The 18,830-nt window shown below is 43.4% G+C and overlaps 1 protein-coding gene across 1 annotated transcript in view; it reads right to left on the minus strand.

Moving 5' to 3' along the window:
• Positions 1-1,906: 1,906 nt before the first annotated feature.
• The window catches only part of LOC135992861 (contactin-4), a 161,764-nt gene continuing 144,840 nt past the window's right edge, over positions 1,907-18,830 (minus strand). Inside the window, exons 12-22 of the mRNA XM_065642267.1 lie at positions 17,150-17,325; positions 14,553-14,673; positions 11,671-11,829; positions 10,774-10,923; positions 9,449-9,519; positions 7,398-7,632; positions 6,749-6,864; positions 5,760-5,946; positions 5,154-5,266; positions 3,459-3,627; positions 1,907-2,267 (exon numbers count right to left, since the gene is read on the minus strand). Of these exons, the coding sequence (XP_065498339.1) occupies positions 2,167-2,267; positions 3,459-3,627; positions 5,154-5,266; positions 5,760-5,946; positions 6,749-6,864; positions 7,398-7,632; positions 9,449-9,519; positions 10,774-10,923; positions 11,671-11,829; positions 14,553-14,673; positions 17,150-17,325 (1,598 nt within the window). The 3' untranslated portion in view covers positions 1,907-2,166. The remainder of the gene's footprint in view (positions 2,268-3,458; positions 3,628-5,153; positions 5,267-5,759; positions 5,947-6,748; positions 6,865-7,397; positions 7,633-9,448; positions 9,520-10,773; positions 10,924-11,670; positions 11,830-14,552; positions 14,674-17,149; positions 17,326-18,830) is intronic.

An 18,830-nucleotide genomic window follows, 5' to 3' on the forward strand; every position in this document is an offset into this window, starting at 1 on the left:
CCGGCTGCGGTGGCCGTGGTCAGGCGTGAGGACAGTGAGTTCACAATGATGAATGCCACTTTAGTCTGTTTGGTTTTTTCTCCTTTTTTCCCACTCTGAGTTTCTCAAGGCTCCACTGTGACAGCACCAGCCCACACGAGCTTGGAAAGGTCACGACTCTACATCAATAGACGTTACCACCCCAAATTCACCCACGCAGATGTTTTGTTGCCAGTTTTGGAAGAAGTATTAGAACAGAGACATACAAATAGATTTTTTTTTTCTGCCTCCACAAAGTTTGGACTTAAACAGACTCTTCTATTTTGTATCTTCACATCAGTTACAATATTAGCAGGCGCTGCCTAAGGCCATGGGGAAATTTGTCACCAGGTACAACGAGGAAAAATGCTCATAGAAGACAGGTATCTTTACAAATGACAGAATATTTATTACCAATACCTTTAAAAAAAGATTACATCTGCTAGATCACTGATAAATATCATTTACACGGGGGAGAAAACTACAGCAGCTTTTTTTTTAATTCCATTTTCCTGGTTTTGTGATTTTTTTTTCTTTCTTTTTTTTTTTTTTTTAACATATAAGTAACCATATCAAACTAAGAAAGGAACACAGCTTGAAATACTGACAATATTTCTCTGGTCAACACCCCTGACTTTTACACAAGTGGAATCCTGATTATGAGTTACTGAATAAATATATTTAGAAGGTCTAAAAGTTAACTGTATTATTTTGTAAGCAAAAAAGACAAGTTACAGGCAAATTCAAGCTATCAGGAAAAAAAAAAGAAGAATAAACAACTGCAGCACATTTAAACTTGAAAATTTTATAGAAAATTCCATTGCCTTTTACCAGTGTTATCCCATCTGAGTGAACTTACAAAATTACCCCGTAGTAACAAACAGTCCTTCTCTTAAGAAGAATTATTTTTCTGTGGATATTGTTGTTTTCCGGCGTGACTCTATTTTGCATTCAGGCGTCTATGAAGAGTTTCTAGAGAACCGCAGAGTCCCCAGCAGAGACCTGCCAGGAGCTCGCACCTCCCCGCCGACACCTGCACCCCGGGGGAGCCCCCGGCGCTCCCCGAAAATCAGGACGGCTCTGCCGGTGCTCCCGGTCCCCACCAGATTTCCTAAGCGATTTCTATACAGTGGAGTTATGAAGGATGATGAATTATGTTCCAATGCACGTGGAAAGCAAGCGTGTGTTCAGACAATGAACCCAGGGCAGCTTTACATCTCAGAGTCGCTGTATTCGAATTTCCTTGGAATAAAATCCCCCAAAGCGAGGTGGATTCAGCTGGGTTTACACCCAAAGGTGAGAACCGCATCGTTCACTCTTTCAGGTACCTTTCCCTTATTGTCACTAGAGGCAGAGGTCGCATCTTTGCGGTAGCTTCATTCCTACCCAATTTAATGCTAATTATGATAAAGACAAAGCTATTTCAACACAGTAAAAATGGACCCTTGCTGCATGATGCCAGAATATTAGCTACATGTCCTGTAGTCCACAAACAACCCATATTCATGTATTTTTTCAAGATTACAATGTTCTTACTGAGTATTTTGAGTTTGCCTTGCTTAGACCTCTGAATAAAATGTAACATCTTGTGTGTTATAAGCACTTGATTTAACACAACAATCATCGTTCACTGCCATTTAAATACAGCTGCATTACAAACCAAATCTGCAATGGTTCTGCCTTGCGTAGCCTTGTAAAACTGTACAGTAGAGTTGCAGCCAATTTACTAAGAACAATTTTGAACTGTCATAAAGGAAAAAATTCCAAACAATATTTTCATGATAATGTTGTCCATAGCATTTTATAGCAGAGGAAAAATTAATATCTACATCATATGTTAACTTTAAAAAATTCTATAAAACACTAAATATATAATAAAAAATATGCATATAAGGACATATGTAAACTGCTTTGGTAACATCATATTACAGATGTTTTCAGTGCATTGCAGAGTTTCCAAGGAAACTTCAGACAAAGCTATATTTGCTTTGAGGAAGTACTGTATAATGCCATTCCTAAAGAAGCATAAACATTTTTCCAGTAGTAAGATGTACTCAAACCACAATATTACTTAGTACTGGGTGTCTTCAAAACAACTAGCTAAATGTTGCTTATATTATAAACAAGAAGTCCTTTATGTAATTTTTGTCATAAACTGGACCGAGCTGTGAGCGAGATCATTATTGTGCTGATGGCTGACAGCGTACAGGCGTTAGAGGTCGAAGAGCCGGATCCTCTCGCGTACGCACCTGAGCAAAGGAGAGAGGGGGAGAAGATCAGTGAGGAAAGCAGCGTTCATTAAACCAAACCTCTCCCTGCCCCCAGATTTTAATTCTGTTTCCTCTGATGAAGTGCGGTGGTGGCAGGAGGCAATGTGGCTCGCGGGAGGTCGGACCCCATGCATGGTCCCATCCTCCTGTTGCAATAGCCTCCTGTTTATTGGGTTTCACCTCTCTAACTGAATTTTCGGTTTAACTTAAATTCCTGCAGTTGTTGTGTTGAGGCTGCTTTCACAATCACATTACTTCATGGCCTGTTTACTTTTTTTTTCCCCCCAGTTGTACTATATTCAAGCTGTTACTTATGGTACCAGCCCAGCAGAATCCACGTCCCGGAGGAGCTGCAGACCTGCTCTGGGGCCCACTGCGTTGAGCCAAATAGGAACTGGCATGTGTTCCTGCTCTCCTATGTCTGTTGATTAAATTCCTCTGTATGGTTTGTATAGCCACAGTGCACAACCACGGTGGAGATAATTCTGAGCTCACCCAGGGCTTTGTACATTGCTGTAATTTTAACGCCATCATCCTGCATTGCAGAGGCTCCTGATTTAATGCAGCTTATAAACTGCGGCATTATTAATGAAAGATGGTACATGGAGATTTTGCAAAGGCAACGTTGTGTAATAAAATACTCTCTTTGCTGTTTGTTCTTCTACACAACCTCGTTTCCCTAAATAAATATTTATGCATCCAACACACAATGGAATATGGCTATGCAGTAGCCTTATACATTCAAAAGCCTCTGAACACCGCATTTTGTATTTCGTTACAGTGAATTGCCGTGGAACAATATATTCAACATATATATGAGTATGGAAGTAAGAGAGTGGAAAGTGTCTAGAAATCTTAAATACAAATATAACTACTTATGATGGCATTTATTATGGTTTAATCTTGACTCAGGATGAAACCAGAAACATGGGCTGGAATGACGACCAGTCCCAGGCAGGTCTGGGTTTCAGCTCCCTGCCTGGGAGATGGCCGGACCCACAGCCTGGCCCTGCTCAGCTTCCCAGCTCTGCGTCATCCCCATTTGGGGACATAAATGGTGACTGGGGTAATGTGGGTCTGTCCTGAGGAGGAGAGGGTCTGGGGATGCCAGCTCCCCATGGCTTGGTGGCAGCAGGAATGGGCACTGACCCTGGTTCTTCCCATCCTTACTTGATATCTTTGGAATTCGGATTTGTTCACTGCTGCTGCCATCACCCCCGTCGCTGAACGGCTTTATCTCTATGATGTAGTCCTCATCAAAGGGCAGGGAGAGCTCAACGGAGGTTTTATTAGTTTCTATTACAGATGTGCTGCTCTGCCTGTTCCACCTGTACAAAACCTGCAGCAAAGGGGAGAGAGAAGAGGAGGCAGAAACAGCAGAGATGTTCATTGCCCCAAGGGCGTCCAGAATTATTGCTGCTCTTTTCCTGCCTCTGATGCTCAGACACACAGTCTGGTCACAGAGGGGCCATTTGGACCCCCCCACAACGTTTTTGCTGGAGACCCACACCAGCACAGCTGTGACAGTGCCCCGGCAGGGAGGTGACACTAGGAGGAGGGTGATGCTGATGAGGAGCACCAAACACTGCACCGGTGCCTGGTGGAGCCTCTTGGTGAAATCTTTAGCTTCATCAAGCTAAAATAAATCCCACAGCTGTCTTCAGGAAATGGAGTTGAGGTATTTGATGCAGTGTCATGACCAGCTTCTCAGAATAATTGACTTTTTTGAATTACCTTCCAAGATCTGGGAATTCTACTGATTTCTGTCATAAGTTGTGACATAAAATACAAGATTTCCAGGAAAAAAAGAAAAAAGATGGGCAATGTTTGCTGTGATTCAGGAAAGAAAACTGGCTATATTATCCTAACAGTTAAGTTAAAAGATGTCTTTTTAGAAACCTGATAGATGGAGCTAGCTTTTTCAGGGTGGCCAGTCTGTCTCACTCTCTTTCAACTGACTTCTTAATTTGCATTTCAAACCTAAAATATATATGGAAATTTGGTCCAAACTGCTGAGGTTCATCTGAGTGTTGACTAAAAACCCAGAGGAATTACTTATTTCTGATAATCCGATACAGTGCACCAAAGATAGTTAAAAGTTAGTGCAGAAATTCAGGAGAGCTGGCACAGGCTCACAAAGCTGCTGCCAGCGGCATTCCGGATTGTGACCAAAATACAAAACATGTCCAGGTTCTTCATCGTTTCAAGCTCTGGTGGCAAGTGTTTGCACAACTCAACCCTAAAGGCAATGGCTGGCAATTGCACACCAATGTTTTTTTGGGCCAAATTAAACCCTTGTGTAAGGTGATAGAGCTGAATTCTTCCCAAGACTTCTCTCAAGTTAAATTATACTCTATTAAAACTGCTACTAATTAAGATTCTTTTCCTTTTGGCTTTGCTTTCTGAAGAAAATGGGAGCTATTAAAAAAGCATTTTATTTATCTGCAATTAAGGAGTCAACTGCAGCCTTTGGAAGGTTTCCACCAAAGGCAGGAGAGCAGTCCTGCAGGTGGGAGCTTCAGAGGGACGGAGATGGTGGAGGGCCATGAGCAGAGAGCCACGCGGGTGCTGCTCTGCTGAGCAGCCAGCAGAACATGCTCCCTCTGCACGGGCATGGCCTCTCTTTCTGGAGGAATGCTCCAGTTTTAACTTGGAAAACCATGCAAGTGTCATGAAAACCACCTTGTCTGGTCTTACTATAAACCCCATCTTGACATGGGGTTCGTGGAAATGTTCCCTATAGACCAACATCAGAATCCAGCAAATGCTGAAGCTTAATGAGGATTCACTGCAGGACCAGGTGGTGGTGAGGGAGGTGGTGCAGGGCTGGAAATGTCCAGCTGCCCGTGCTGACAAAATACTCACTTTGTAGCCTCTCACTTCTGACTCGTTGTCCAGTGCTTTTACTTGGTCCCAGTTCAGTATGATCTTGGAGTCGGATGAATTCCATATGATATTCCCAGGGGGCTGACTTGGTGCTATACCAAATACACAGCATTGTATCAATAAGGAGCAGCGTTTCCCATTAGAATCCCTCCCAGTGCTAACGTGGCTTCCACCACCACAGCTGAGTGCTCCCAGAGTTCTGTCGCTCTGGAAAGCTAAGGAGCTGTCTCACGGATCTGTGTCTTCAAGGTCACAGGAGATGTGACACAACACAGTGCTCTAAATGAAAAAAGGATTCTGTCAGTTGCTCAACAGGCCTGAGACCAGAAGAAAAAAGCCCTCTTGAACAATGAGATAAATATTTAATTTTCCTGCACAGCTATGATTTCAGGTTTGCATGCTCTGCTTACTTAACACAGGAAAGAGCCCTACAAAAAACCAAAGAGGCTGGTAAGTCTTCTGCACAAAAGCCTGGCAAAAAACAGTCTGACAGCTCCTTCAGACTCGAGGAAGCTTGAAAACGAGAGAGGCGATCACTGGCAGAAACCCTCTCAGCAAGAACTCCCCGTCCTCACACACACTCACGTGGCTTTTTGGTTGTGACGTTGACGGCGGCGCTGGAGGGGCCAGTCCCAGCCGTGTTGTACGCCCTGACTGCCAGGTGATACAGTGCGTTGCCTCGCAGGTTGGTGACTTTTGTAGATGTTTGATTGCCAACCGTCCGAATCCTTTTCGCGCTTTCTTCCTTTTCATCGTCTCTCCAACATCTGACCTGAGAAGCAAGGCGGGTGGGTGTTTACCTCCAGCTATGGGCTGGCAGCACCCTGGTTGCTTCCAGCAATAACTCTGGCACTTCTGGCACCTCTGGCTGAGGGAAAACCTTATTGCTCTCTACAACTACCTGAAAGGAGGTTGTAGCATGGAGGGTGTTGGTCTCCCAGGTAACATGTGACAGGACAAGAGGAAACGGCCTCAAGTTGCGCCAAGGAAAGTTCAGATTGGATATTAGCAAAAAATCATTCACAGATAAGGTTGTGAAGCACTGGAATGGACTGCCCAGGGAAGCGGTGGAGTCACCATCCCTGGAGGAGCTTAAAAGGTGAAGAGATGAGGTTCTTAGGGACATGACTTAGTGCTAGAGTTAGGTTATGGTTGGATTCAATGATCTTGACGGTCTCTTCCAACTGGAATGATTTTATGATTCTGCCCAAAGCGAAAGTGCCGCAGGGACAGATCCTGCACCCCGATATAATCACTTCTCATTCCTTGCTGGTAACCAGCACAGCTGCAGCGCTCTCTCCCCAGGACCTCAGATGTCGGCTGGCTGGAGAAGCACATTCATGCAGCTTCTGCCCTGCAAGCTCTGCTCGCTGTTTTCAGCCAGATTACATACAGAAAAAATGTATAATCGTTTACCATGTGAGAGAACTCTCTGTGTACCGAACAGACAAAAGAAAGAAAATAGGCCATGGGAACCCATGGCAAGCAGGAGCAGCACCACGATGACTGCCCATCACATATTTGTGTCTCCTCAACACATAGTACCGAAAGGATGCCGTGTTCTGTTTCCATACCTCGTATCCCTGTATTCTTCCTTTGTGCTGGTTCTCCCGAGGGGGAGCCCAAGAAACTTCAACGTCTGAGGCAGAAAGACTTCTGGCCAAAACAGTGGTTGGGGCTCTTGTTGGCTCTGGGTAGAGAAGTCAAAAATAAAGTTAAGAGTTTTCAATTTTGTCTTCAATTAGTCTCAGACTTCAAGGGATTTATTTTTTTCATTGCACGAGAAAAGAAGCACGCGACCACAACAAATGCCCACATTTCAAAACAATGGCTTGTCAGCCTGTGCCAGACGGCACCGCTCCTCTGCCTAAGAAATAATAAGATGTCATTACTAAACTCAACCCAGGATACCATGTACCGTAATTAGGACAAGAGGGAACATTTTCTAATCAGTGGACATTAATTCATACTAAATCTCAGCAGAATTCTTTCCAGATTACATATTACTTTTCCATTAATATCAAAGATTTCATTACTATTAATGTTATTTTAATGACTATCAAACGAATTAATCACGGCTCGTCATTTATTATAAATCAGAGCAAGGATTAGGTATCAAAGGATATGTCAAGGTGTATACTAAGCCCTTTCACACCCCGACAATGCCCTCGTGTCCAGCAGCGGGGGAGAGGGAGAGATGGTGGGGTGGGCTCCTGGCTCTACCTTCCTCTGCTGAGTAGACGACTGTCACAGGGCTGAAGGACCCTTCTCCCTTGTTGTTGTACACCCCCACTTTGACTTCATAGGGGGAGAAGGGTGGCAAGCTCTCATTGCGGAAGACATATCTGGCAGCATCCGGAGAGGCCACGACGGTCTGCATCCAGCTGATGGTGCCAAAGGGGCGGAAGGCCACCACGTACCCGAAGCCACCTCCGTTCTGCAGCTCCTCGGGCACTGTCTGTGGGCAAGCAGAGCACAAGAAATGGCACTGAGCAATGGTATGCATTTATATCCCTGCCTGGATGTTGGCTATTGCTCTTGGTGCTTCTAAAGCTGCTGTCGTGAACATTAGAGACGGGAGGTGGCTGGATTCCAGCTTTGCATCTGAATTCATCCCATCCTGTCCATGCTAGAGCCTTACTGCTCTGTGAGCAAACTGCAGTCGGGGGGAGAGCAGCATCTCCAGAAGACACCTCACCTAAAACTTAATTCATCTTTGTAGGTGCCCACTTTCGTTCACTGACCAGATAGAGCCTCCAGTAATGATGTGAGTAATTTTAGGCACTGCAATGACTAAGAGCCTGAGGGTTGTTGGGGTCAACCAAGGACATGGTTCCTGTCTTCCCAATACTCAGGACAGCTGCTCTCACATCTTCAGAGTCACGTGAAGCCCTGAAGAACATATTCTAGCAATGTCCCAGCCAGCACGGGGCTGGTGGTCCCCCGCTGGCCCATTGCTATGCAGTGACCCAGACCTAAGTCAGCCAACTATTCACATCCCATATGACATGGTCCGTTAAGAGACCACGATGGTAGGGAGTGACTCGTCACAAACATGATGGAGAAGGGTGGGTAAGTGCTAGGTAACAACCAGAAGAAACAATCTGTCACCTCCAGGTCACTTCTGGACACACCGCCACTTCCTGCTGTCAGGGTTGCAGCCTCCTAAAAGCTGCATCAAACCCCAAAGCTTCAATGTGTTAAAATACCCTGTAATTATGAGCCACTCTCCCACAGATGTCCATGGTGCTTAAACACATGCAGGGGTTACTTCTGGTGACTTCATCTTACTCTGTATTGTAAGGTTCAAAAATTACACCAGACCATAAAGAAAAGGCCTCTGGACATTTAAAACAGTAAATGGATTTTTCTATCAAAATACAAATTATATTTTGTGCAAATTACAACTCAAAGTCATGGCTGATGTTCTTGCCGTGTGTGTTTTCGAAACATATTGCAGTATCTTTAGGAGACATGGCGTAGCTAATTAGTCCAATAGAGGAGGAAATTTAGCACATTGAGCTGTGTGGTAAGGACAAAAACCCATTTATAGTTTTTTAATAACCTTAAAAATATCTCTGGTGATTCATTCTGCCAGCTTGGTCAGAAATAGTGCTAAGTGGACGTGTTAGCATGTCTAGTGAAGTTCATTATTAGGAAAAATATGCCAGCTGCATTGCATCGTAACATGAAAATATGAGCAGACAAATGACTAAAGTTCTAACCCCGACTGCCTTAAGGAATATTAAACATTTTTCATCTCTGTATCTCCTCTTGCTGGCTTTCATTAGCAGAAATGAAAGCCAGCGTGCAATGCGTTGTGCTCTTAACTATTTGCTGCCATATAACCCAGCGCAGGGATAAGGGCTGGAGCTTGGAGCCAGCCACAATTCTCAACCAGGTCAGGACATGCCAAGCCTGGCCTCACAAACCCCGTTTTATCCCTCAGGTTGTTTCTGCCCACCTGTGTTTTGCTGTATGCATACAGATGTGCTGAGAGCCAGGGGAGCTGAGTTTGTGTTGGAGCAGTGATGTGCAGCCCGTTCCACACAGTGCCCTGCACAGCACTTCTCTGCTGGCTTCCTTGCATGGAGGCCTGGGATGGGGAAAGGGTTCAGCTCAATTTTAATAGCTGGGCTATTTTTATGACACAATTTGGGCTTTTTTCACTGAAAACTGTTTGAAAACTACAGAAGCTTCACTGGGATCTGGGATGAAAGGACAAATCTAGATGATGACCATATTAATTTCCTCTTGGTTTGGACTCCACTTACCTCCCAAGTAATGACCAGTTCAGACTTGCTCCCTCCACCTCCACTGACGTTAGCTGGGGTCACTTCAGGAACTGCAAAAAAAGATGCCGAGGATGTACATGATGGCTTTGAAACCAGAAAAGTTTGTTGAAATGAAACAGACCTACTCAGTGAGACGACTCTGCTGGCCTTCCCCTGCTGGGTACCAGAAGCGCTATTAGGAAATTACTAATTTGCCACGGCAAATAGCACATTAAAAGTCTGTCAATAACAGTATATTAAAAGTATGTCAATTAACTTGTGTGTTCAGTCACTAATTGTTTAGTCTAAACATTTATCTTCCATAAAAAAGGGCTTTTATTTATTTTCCTATTTCATATTCTGTTCCATTACAGGCTAAAACAGAACAGAGGAGCCACCTACCAGGGGTTTGCCATAACTGAGGCACATATCCCTGCAGCCACCACGCTGAGTCGATGACTTGCCGTGACCCCTTTCTGCCAGATCAAAGGACACGGATAGCATCAAGAAGCCCTCAAGGCTTGTGCCAAAATCCCTGAACACAGGCAGTACTGAGGATTCACCCTTGGAGGTGTTTAAAAGACACGTAGATGAGGTTCTTTGGGACGTGGTTTACAGGTGGACTTGGCAATGCTGAGTTAATGGTTGGACTCAATGATCTTAAAGGTCTTTTCAAACCAAAATGTTTCTGTGATTCTATGGTCAATGTTTAGCTCTGCCTGCAGCTGCCTGAAGATGCAGAGTGGTTCCAGAAGGCAATGGTCTGTTTGGGAGAGGGTTGCAGAAGACCTTCAGAAAGCCTATGAAATGATCCAACCCATAGGGCAGCCCAGGGTGGTTGCTCCAACACCAATGTTCCAGGGGTGAGGTCCAAGTTACTCGGAGGAACACAGAAGCCCCCAGCATCAAGGGCCTGCTGACTCTCCAGCTGTGAAGCTCAAACTCCCGCTCTCAAGGTGCTGTAGTCTGTGCTCCAGAATTTCTATCACATCAGTTGTGGGAAACCAGAGGGACTGCTCTCAGAGTTCATCTCTTTCATCAACTTCCCCAATATATTTTTTTTTTTTTGAAAATCATTGCTTTCTGCCGGGAAAGGGCATGAAGTCTTTCTATATATTGTGGGAGTCATGATGTGAGGAAATGATCAGGAGCTCCCATCAGGAGCTCCACAACTTCTCCTGCCTGTTCTGTGCACACAAAAAGTATGAGGGAGAAAAGCAATGGGTGCGAAAAGTTCTTCTCTGCTTCCTCCAGTGCAACACACCCATTAGCACCGAGGAACATTTATTCCTCAAGATTTAACTCAGCTGCCCACCACTACTTACGAGCTTCTTCAGTTCTTCTCTTTTCTGAAGGTCTGCTGGGTTCTCCAATCCCAATCAGGTTGGCAGCCACTACTCGAAATTCATACTCGACCCAAGGGTTCAAACCCACCACTGTCGCTGTGAACGTCCTGCCATCGATGATCTCTGGAACTAGGAGAGAGCCACAAGTCAGGAGTGCAACAAAAGCCACTAAAGGTATTGAAAACCACTGAGAAAAGCTCACATCTGGTACCCTTAAAAGTGAGGGATTAACTGAAATACAAAGTGAAAAAGGATTGATAAACCTTTACTCATTTTTCTAACATTTTGTTAACTACAAAGAAGTAAAAGAGGCAGCACTAAAACATTGTGCCTTTAGCACAGAAATTCCTGCTATTAAAGAGTTTCTTCCAATTGCCGCTTTTTGAAAACAGAGTCAAGACAACATGTTTAAAGAGTTTTTATTTTTCTCTTTCTAAACCACACTGTTCCCTCCATTTAATGGTTACTGGAACAAAATTAACCTCTGACGGAATGAGCAATTACATCATGGGATTTTTCCCTCTATCAAGACAATAATTCTACTTAAAGATAGGCCAGATGACACAGTCTGTCCCTGAGGGATGTCTTTATAGACCACAATTACTGTTGTATATCTCCAGCGTGGCATCAAAAGACAGGAATTCATCCTGTTTTCCCTTAAACATTCATGAGAAAAATGGATGAGTAATAGCACTGACTAGACCTTAAATCTTTGGGTTGCTAAACTTGAAACTAGTTAATGAGACCAGTGCTCTGCAGCCAGTGAAATTACTTTTCACTTCGAGGTGCAGAGCTGCTCCACTCGGCTCATGCATGGGTCCTGATGGATGTACCTTCCATCGGTGGAGCTCTTCAGGGACCAGGCGATGGACCTACCTGTGCTCACCGCTTGCCATCCCACCGAGAAGGGGGTCCTTGCTTGTACAACATACATTGTAATAGGGCTGTGGTTGTCCGCTCCTGGCCTCCAGGACAGCTGAGCGGTGGTGTCGGTGATTTCATCTACCGTCACAGCTTCTGGTGGGCCTGGGGGACCTGTTGGAAGAGTTACAGGAGAGGGATGCTTGAGGCTTCACAGTGACTCAAAGAGGGAGCGTTCTGGTCTTCTTCCCTTACTCAGGACAGAGGTAAGCGAATCCCAGCAGAAGAGTTAACCGCAGCCCCAGCTGTGGTTTAGCAGCTCTTTGCCTAGATGAGGTTGAGGCATGGGGGAGACACACACAAATCCAGAGATGACCAGCTGCACCCGCAGCCCCCGGTGCCTCCACGTGAGCAGGCGCTGAGCCCCGCTGCAGCCTGAGCAACCCAAGCGAGCAAGGCACTTGCTGCAGCACCCAGGATCGGCTCTGCTGAGCTTGTTAGGTCTGGCCTAGGTACAAGCGTGACTTTGCGCTGCACCTCGGATGCACCCAAAGGCTAGTGAAGAATGAAGGAACTGCTTATAACGAGCTTCGTGTCTGAGTAGCGACTGGTATTTTCTGCTTCACTGCTGTGTTCCTTCTAACCAGTGAAGCACTGCAGGACATACTGCTCAGAGAGGGGACGTGTCTCCTGTATCATATGGACATTACTGTCAGTAGTGGTACCTGAGGTGAAGTCTCTCCCCAAAAGCATCCTCTCAAGCAAACTCTCCTGAAATTCACTCTGTGGACTAAAATTATTCTCATATGATATTCAGAGAGCTGGACATGTTTAAATATCAAATATATCCCCAAACCTTCCAATATTCTGTCTTTAAAATGAAAGTTTCAGCAGGTCTAGGTGGATTTAATTTCTCAGAAATTAAAACTTTAAATTGTTTTGCTGGGGGGAGCAGCCACGCAACGCGGCCTCGTAGAGCACTCAGCTCCTTTGGTTCTCCACCGCAAGTTATTTTGTTGGATCTGTCACAAATTACTCCTACTGCTTGGCAGAGGCTGAAACAAACTGTCTCCACTTCATGTCTTGGAATAATGACCGTTATTCCCAACATCTCAGAATATACATATTCGCAGGGTGCAGGCTACAGTAGGGCAAGAGCAGGAAAAATTACCACTTAGTGGTATTTACCAGGTATTTCAGGGCTGATGATAGACATGTGCTTCTGTTTCAATGGCGTGGAAAAATCTCAGCCCTGAACAACTGGTCTGACTTTTGTGTACTAGTGCCAGAGGTTACTCATATATGTTCTTGTTTGACATACCCTGACATAAATAACTGATTTTTATTCTAGTGTCTGATTTCTTATTATTCTGACATAATCCATTATTTAGAAAACTTCTAAAATTATATTCTGAGGGCTCTATGTATGCACCAGCTATTCAGCTTGCCTCCAGTCTCACAGCCCAGGGATATTTCCCAATTTTTATGCAGTTGGTGGGATGGTAGAGCACAACCCTCAGTGCAGCTGTGGGACCACTGGCCTGGATGGAGATGTCCCTGTTGGTGTTTTTAGGGAGTGACAAGGTCAGTATTTTTGCCACCATCAAGGATCATTTTCTTGTGAGAATTTAGCGTTCCTCCTGTTTGTTTAGAGAGCCAGCACTAAGGAAATTACCTAACTGATGCACCCATCAACAGGCTGTTTTGAAATGTTCGTGCAAAAAACCAACAAAAAAACCCCATCTGAAATCATGCTACAGCAAAAACCAGAGAGTCAGTGTAATGGGGAGCAACCTCCTGGGGAGCAGAGCAGCGGCTTCGCTGCCTCCAGGAGAGCAGCCCTTTGTACAGCACGTACCTGAGAGCGTCTATGTTTGCACACCTATGGGGGAAACATGGTGAAAAGCATAACAATATTATGAGGATAACACAAATGCCCACCTAGAGATAAAGGCACATTTCTGAATGCAAGTTCAGGGCTAATCTTGTACATTTTACTCTGGCACAGCTTGGGTGAAAAGGGAATTTCTTATTTCTTTTTTATGCTCTCCCCCTTCCACTCAGTTGCTCGAGAACTTATGTTACATGGTGAACATGCAAACATGTAAGAACAGCATACAGACCTTGCTCTGAATTATTTATAAATCATCTATCTTAATTTTTATCTGAGAGGACAAACTGAAGGTGGGATGGAGGAAGCTGGGGGCAGGACTCTGTTCAGTTCTTCCTCCTATTCTGTCCCTGATGCCCCCTGAGAAAGGAGCTGCAGGCACTGCTGTAGCCAGGCTCCGAGTGATGAAATTCTTCTTTGCTAAGTCCTATATGCCCCCTCTTTTTGCTTTCCTCAAAGCTAACAAGCAGGAGAATATCTACCATACTTATTGTAAGGATCCAGACTCAGGTTAACTTATTGTGTCTCTGCTGACGTCTTACAGATCACCTGTGTATGGTAACAAATAGATCTTGAAATATCAGTGAAGTTACTAAATCATGTTTACTCTAAAAAAAGAACAATGTTGCTGGGCAGAAATGCAGTGAATAAGCTGGATACTGTTTCTGTTGCACAGTTCCTCAAATAAATGAGCTCACTTGATGAAACTTTTGCATTCAGGACACAAACATGTACTAGTGCGTTTATCTGTGCTGTGTGTCTCTTGTATGAGTATGTATATATGAAAGAATTTTTATATGTACTGTTTGAAAACATACTGTGAACCTCAGTATGTACTTAAAGCCTATATTTTAGATCAATTACAAGACACTGGGATCCCAATGAATGTCTCTGAGCCCAGAAATTGTCTTACCAGCAGCAGAAGATAGGAGAAAAAAGAAAAAAAAAAAAAAAAGAAAGAAAAAAAAGAAGAGATTTTACAACAACAGTAACAAAATTCAAATACCTCTTACAATCAGGTCTGCAGCAGCCGATAGCTTGTCCACACTTGTTTGCACCATGCAGACGTACTTCCCAGCATGCTTCAGCTGGATGCTTCTGATCATCAAATCACCAGCTGAATCCTGCTGATAAAGTAGGGAAAAGTGGTTACAATTACTTTTTAATGAGCGCTAAACATCATTATCACATGAAGGACACTGTGACTAATGGATTTACTTTACACTGGCTGATGAAAACATTAGTAATGCAAGCCGTGGCCTATTAAAATTATGTGAGTCTGCCTTGAAGATAAGAGAGGGAGTGTTTCTAAAATTATGGCTCCTACAAGGGGCAAGGGAGCCTGGTTTGGGTCCGTTAAACAGTTTCTCCATTAAAACAATGTGACAAACCTTATGCAGGGCAGGTTCGCTCTGATTCTTCCTTTATCTGTCCGGATATCCAATTTACAGCCTCTCTGGTATTCAGAGGCCCAAGTTGTGTCTACATCTATTTCATAAGTGAAAACCAGCCCAAATTACCAGACATCTGCAATAGTTTCACGGCTTTGTATTACGGCCAGCATTTTGATTGCCCAGTGTTTTTGTGCTAAAGATCATGAGAACAGCACTCTCTGAGGAAATCTTGCATCATCTAACTGCGGTAATTTGTTTTCCAAACACCAAGTGCATGTCTGATTAACTGTTGAATAGAACTAATTATATTTCTGTATGTATAGAACGCTGAAAACTCTCTAATTTTTTCTCCAGATACAAAACATTTGATACATTGAAAATCTCAGGGTAACCTTGTGATTGTGGCTTTCTGACCAAAGAATATTAATAAAGTTTGTAATGTTAGCTTTGCAGGCCAATCAAGCACAGTCACTGGGAAGAGCTGTCACTGCTGATGTGTGCCCTAGGCATCAATCTGTAAGTGCATCTTTTAATGATTTTTTTTTGGGATAACAGCAAGGCTTGTAAATTGTATTTCCTTTTCCTTTCAGCATTAAATTTCACTCCTGACAAAGGTAAACACGGACTGCCAGTCTGCCTGAAACCCAGCGGAGCGTGTGGCTCTGTAAAACCTCCCTTAGAGCAAAATGCAAAAGCTTTTCCAGTTTTCAATGTCTGCTGAAAATTCGTTGCATTTTTTTTCTTCTTTTTCTTGCTACCCTCACCCAATAAAAGTGGAAAAAAATAATCAGGAAGGATGATAAAACATTTTTAAATTGCAAGGAAGTTAGAAATTAAACTCACCAGGTCTTTCCTAATACACAACAGGCTAAATTAGATGGAATCTGAACTGTGAGGGAAAACGTTATGGTTGCAGAAGAAAGCAAGCTTTTTACCCATCTTCCAGATATAGCCTGTGAAATTGTTGCTCCTCTTTTAGTAAAAATTATTTGCAAATTATTTTTGGTCAGAAGAATTGCATGAGAATCTGGGGAAGGTCTGAAGGACATGCTACCTCCTTGTGCGAACCTCGTTTCTAACAGACAGCGTCCTGAGGTACCTCCTGTAGCACTGGCCCTTGCTGATTGCCAAAATTCATGCTACAGCAACTTCAGGAAATCTGAAACTATTGGAAAAGCTGAAACAACCTGCCTTTTACAACTCAGGTAAAAGCAGAAAAAAAAAATCAAGCGGAGAAGGACCATCACAGTCACCCTTAGCTTGCTGAGGGTTCTCCAGTCTTAAACCTTCCTGGAGAGGCAGAAAATGGCAAATGACCCAAGCAGATTTTCTCCTCTCCTAATGAAGGAAAGTAATTCCTACCTTCACTACCTTTTCTTCCCCATACCTGCCACTTGGTCATGGTCTTGAACAACAACGGTGGCCAGGGCTGTATTTAATGGGCAGTCTAACCATCATTTCACACCTGACTCCTCCTAGCTATCATATTTCCATGAACATGATCTTTTCAACCTTCAAATAAACAATTCTTTGGACATTGCAAAAATTTGCACTGTCAGTGGGTACTGACAACCAACCAACCAACCCAAAGATACCAACATGACATTGCCAGGAAACAAGCACAGATAATGCTGATAAGAAATGTCATCTCTGACAGTCGATGATGTTTGTAATGCTATACAGGTTGTTTTGTGTAGAGGAATAACACTCATTCTAAGCATGTGGTCACAAGAGGAGGACACAGACAGAGACAGATAAACATGCCAACAAACACTGCCTAAACAAATTTGAGGATATTCTCTGATTTCCTGCTATTTTCTGTATAGATACAAAGTTCTACAATTGTTATATTTCACATTTCTTTTACTGTTACAGCCAGAGAAAATCTATTATGGACTTCTTCCTTGAATGAGAAGGCAGTTTTTTGCAATGAGAAAACATATTATCGGTCTTCTGACATCCATCCTACTGCAACATGAATGCATCATTCATGCGAGCAGATTCAAACCATGTCATTAAGAAATCAACACAACTTTACACCCACTATAATGTAGTACTACACTGGCAATGTTCATCGTCTCATTCTGTAGGACACAAGATGACATCTCCTACTACTAACTTAGTCAAGTCCATTCCTTCTATTAGTAGCCCTTTTCTACGTTACCTACTTTTATTACTGTGAGGAGATTGCTTTAGTATTAATACTTACCCCTCCAACTCTTTCAAAGTGATCCCCATCTTTTTCAAAGTCTATCAGGTGTCCATTAAATGACCAGGTAAACACGATATCCAGCGAGTGATCATGAGATACCTGACAAGGCAAGACAATGCTTTCTCCAACAGTGACATCCATGCTGAAAGGTGACACCATAACCCGGGTTGGATCTACAAACAACAAAGAAAACAAAGCGGGGAAAACCAGCATTAATCCTGTCCTCCTGAGAAGGGAAGAGAGACGTAGAGCTTTTTAGGACCTTTGTGGTCTTACATGAGATGCCATTGACCCAGCGAGCAAGAACTGAGCAAGTATTTTGGGAAGGTGAAGCAGAGAAAAGGTGAGAAAGGGCATTGTCCTAAACACATCATTTGCAAAGGAAAGCCCCAAAACCTGCAGGTACCTGTGATGCAGCAAGTTCTGTCTGCTAAATGTGGGCAGCAGCACGTATCAGCTCCACCTTGGGCTTCAGGACTGATCCTTTATTCACAACTGGAGTTCACATGGATCCTTCACCACTGGTTCATTTTAGTCATACAGTACAAGCAAAATGGTGGCACAGAAAGATGAGCCATGACACATTATGCAGATTTCAGCTCCTATCTGTGCTCGTGTACTCTCTCTGCCTCTGAAGTTAACATTTGTCTTTCATTTCTGTTGACAAAAATGCCATGATTTTTCTCTACATGGCCTCAGAGGAAATGAAAAGAAGAAAACATATTGCTTAACAATGAGACCAAAAGTCTGAAAATCATATACAGATAGATATTTTTGCTTATTCCAAAAGTCTCTTCTGCACAGCTGTCATGCTAAAATACTACAAAAATTATTCATTCTCTGGTACATGAAACCAAAATCTTAACTACTTCTTCTGGAGACTATTGGCCAATTGCTTAATTCTCTGCTAAAATAATAAGGATACAGCAACAAAGATATGTACTGAGCAGAACTATTCACTGAAATTCAGGGCATGTGAAGCTGTTCCTGGGTTTTCAAATACCTTACCAAAAGCGTAAAGGAGGTGGTGAAAAAGATTTAATCACTGACTTGAATATGCTTCAGATCAAGTCCTCAGGGAGTTGGCTGTATTACCCTGGACAAATTTAATTCATCTATATTTTGGTTTCTCTTCTAACAAAATAGAGTAACTCTTAGCAGAACCACAGTAGATGTTATGTGGCTTAACTAATTAATAAAAGTAAAACATTTTAAGTTTCTCAGGAGAAGAGCAGTATAAGTGCAAGTTACTAAAAGAATGCTAAATTCTTGCCTAGACTTATGACATTGTTTTTGATTATAAGTGAAGGATATTGGGATTTTACAGTGACTTGAGATCGCTGCTACTAAAACTTCAGAAGACCTGGAGCATCCCCAGCTCAGGATGCTACAGAAACACCCACACCTGCAGCAGGGCTCAGGCACAGAATCACTTACCGAAATGCCTTTCAGCATCAGAAGTTCATCCTCTGCCCTGCTCTAAGCCCGTATGAAATATTTATGAAGGCCATGACTCCGAGGTGAAATGGGTGCCTCCCACAAAGCCCTGAGCTCTCCTACATGGGTCCCAGAATGATCCATGTAAGCCGTGGTCCTTAACAAGTGTCAGCACCGAGGCTTTGCTGTAGCTAACCCTCGCCTCCACAGCATTTTCTGCAAGAGGCAAGAAGTCCACGCC

This window comes from Caloenas nicobarica, chromosome 11 (genome assembly GCF_036013445.1).
Source record: "Caloenas nicobarica isolate bCalNic1 chromosome 11, bCalNic1.hap1, whole genome shotgun sequence".
Classification (NCBI taxonomy): domain Eukaryota; kingdom Metazoa; phylum Chordata; class Aves; order Columbiformes; family Columbidae; genus Caloenas; species Caloenas nicobarica.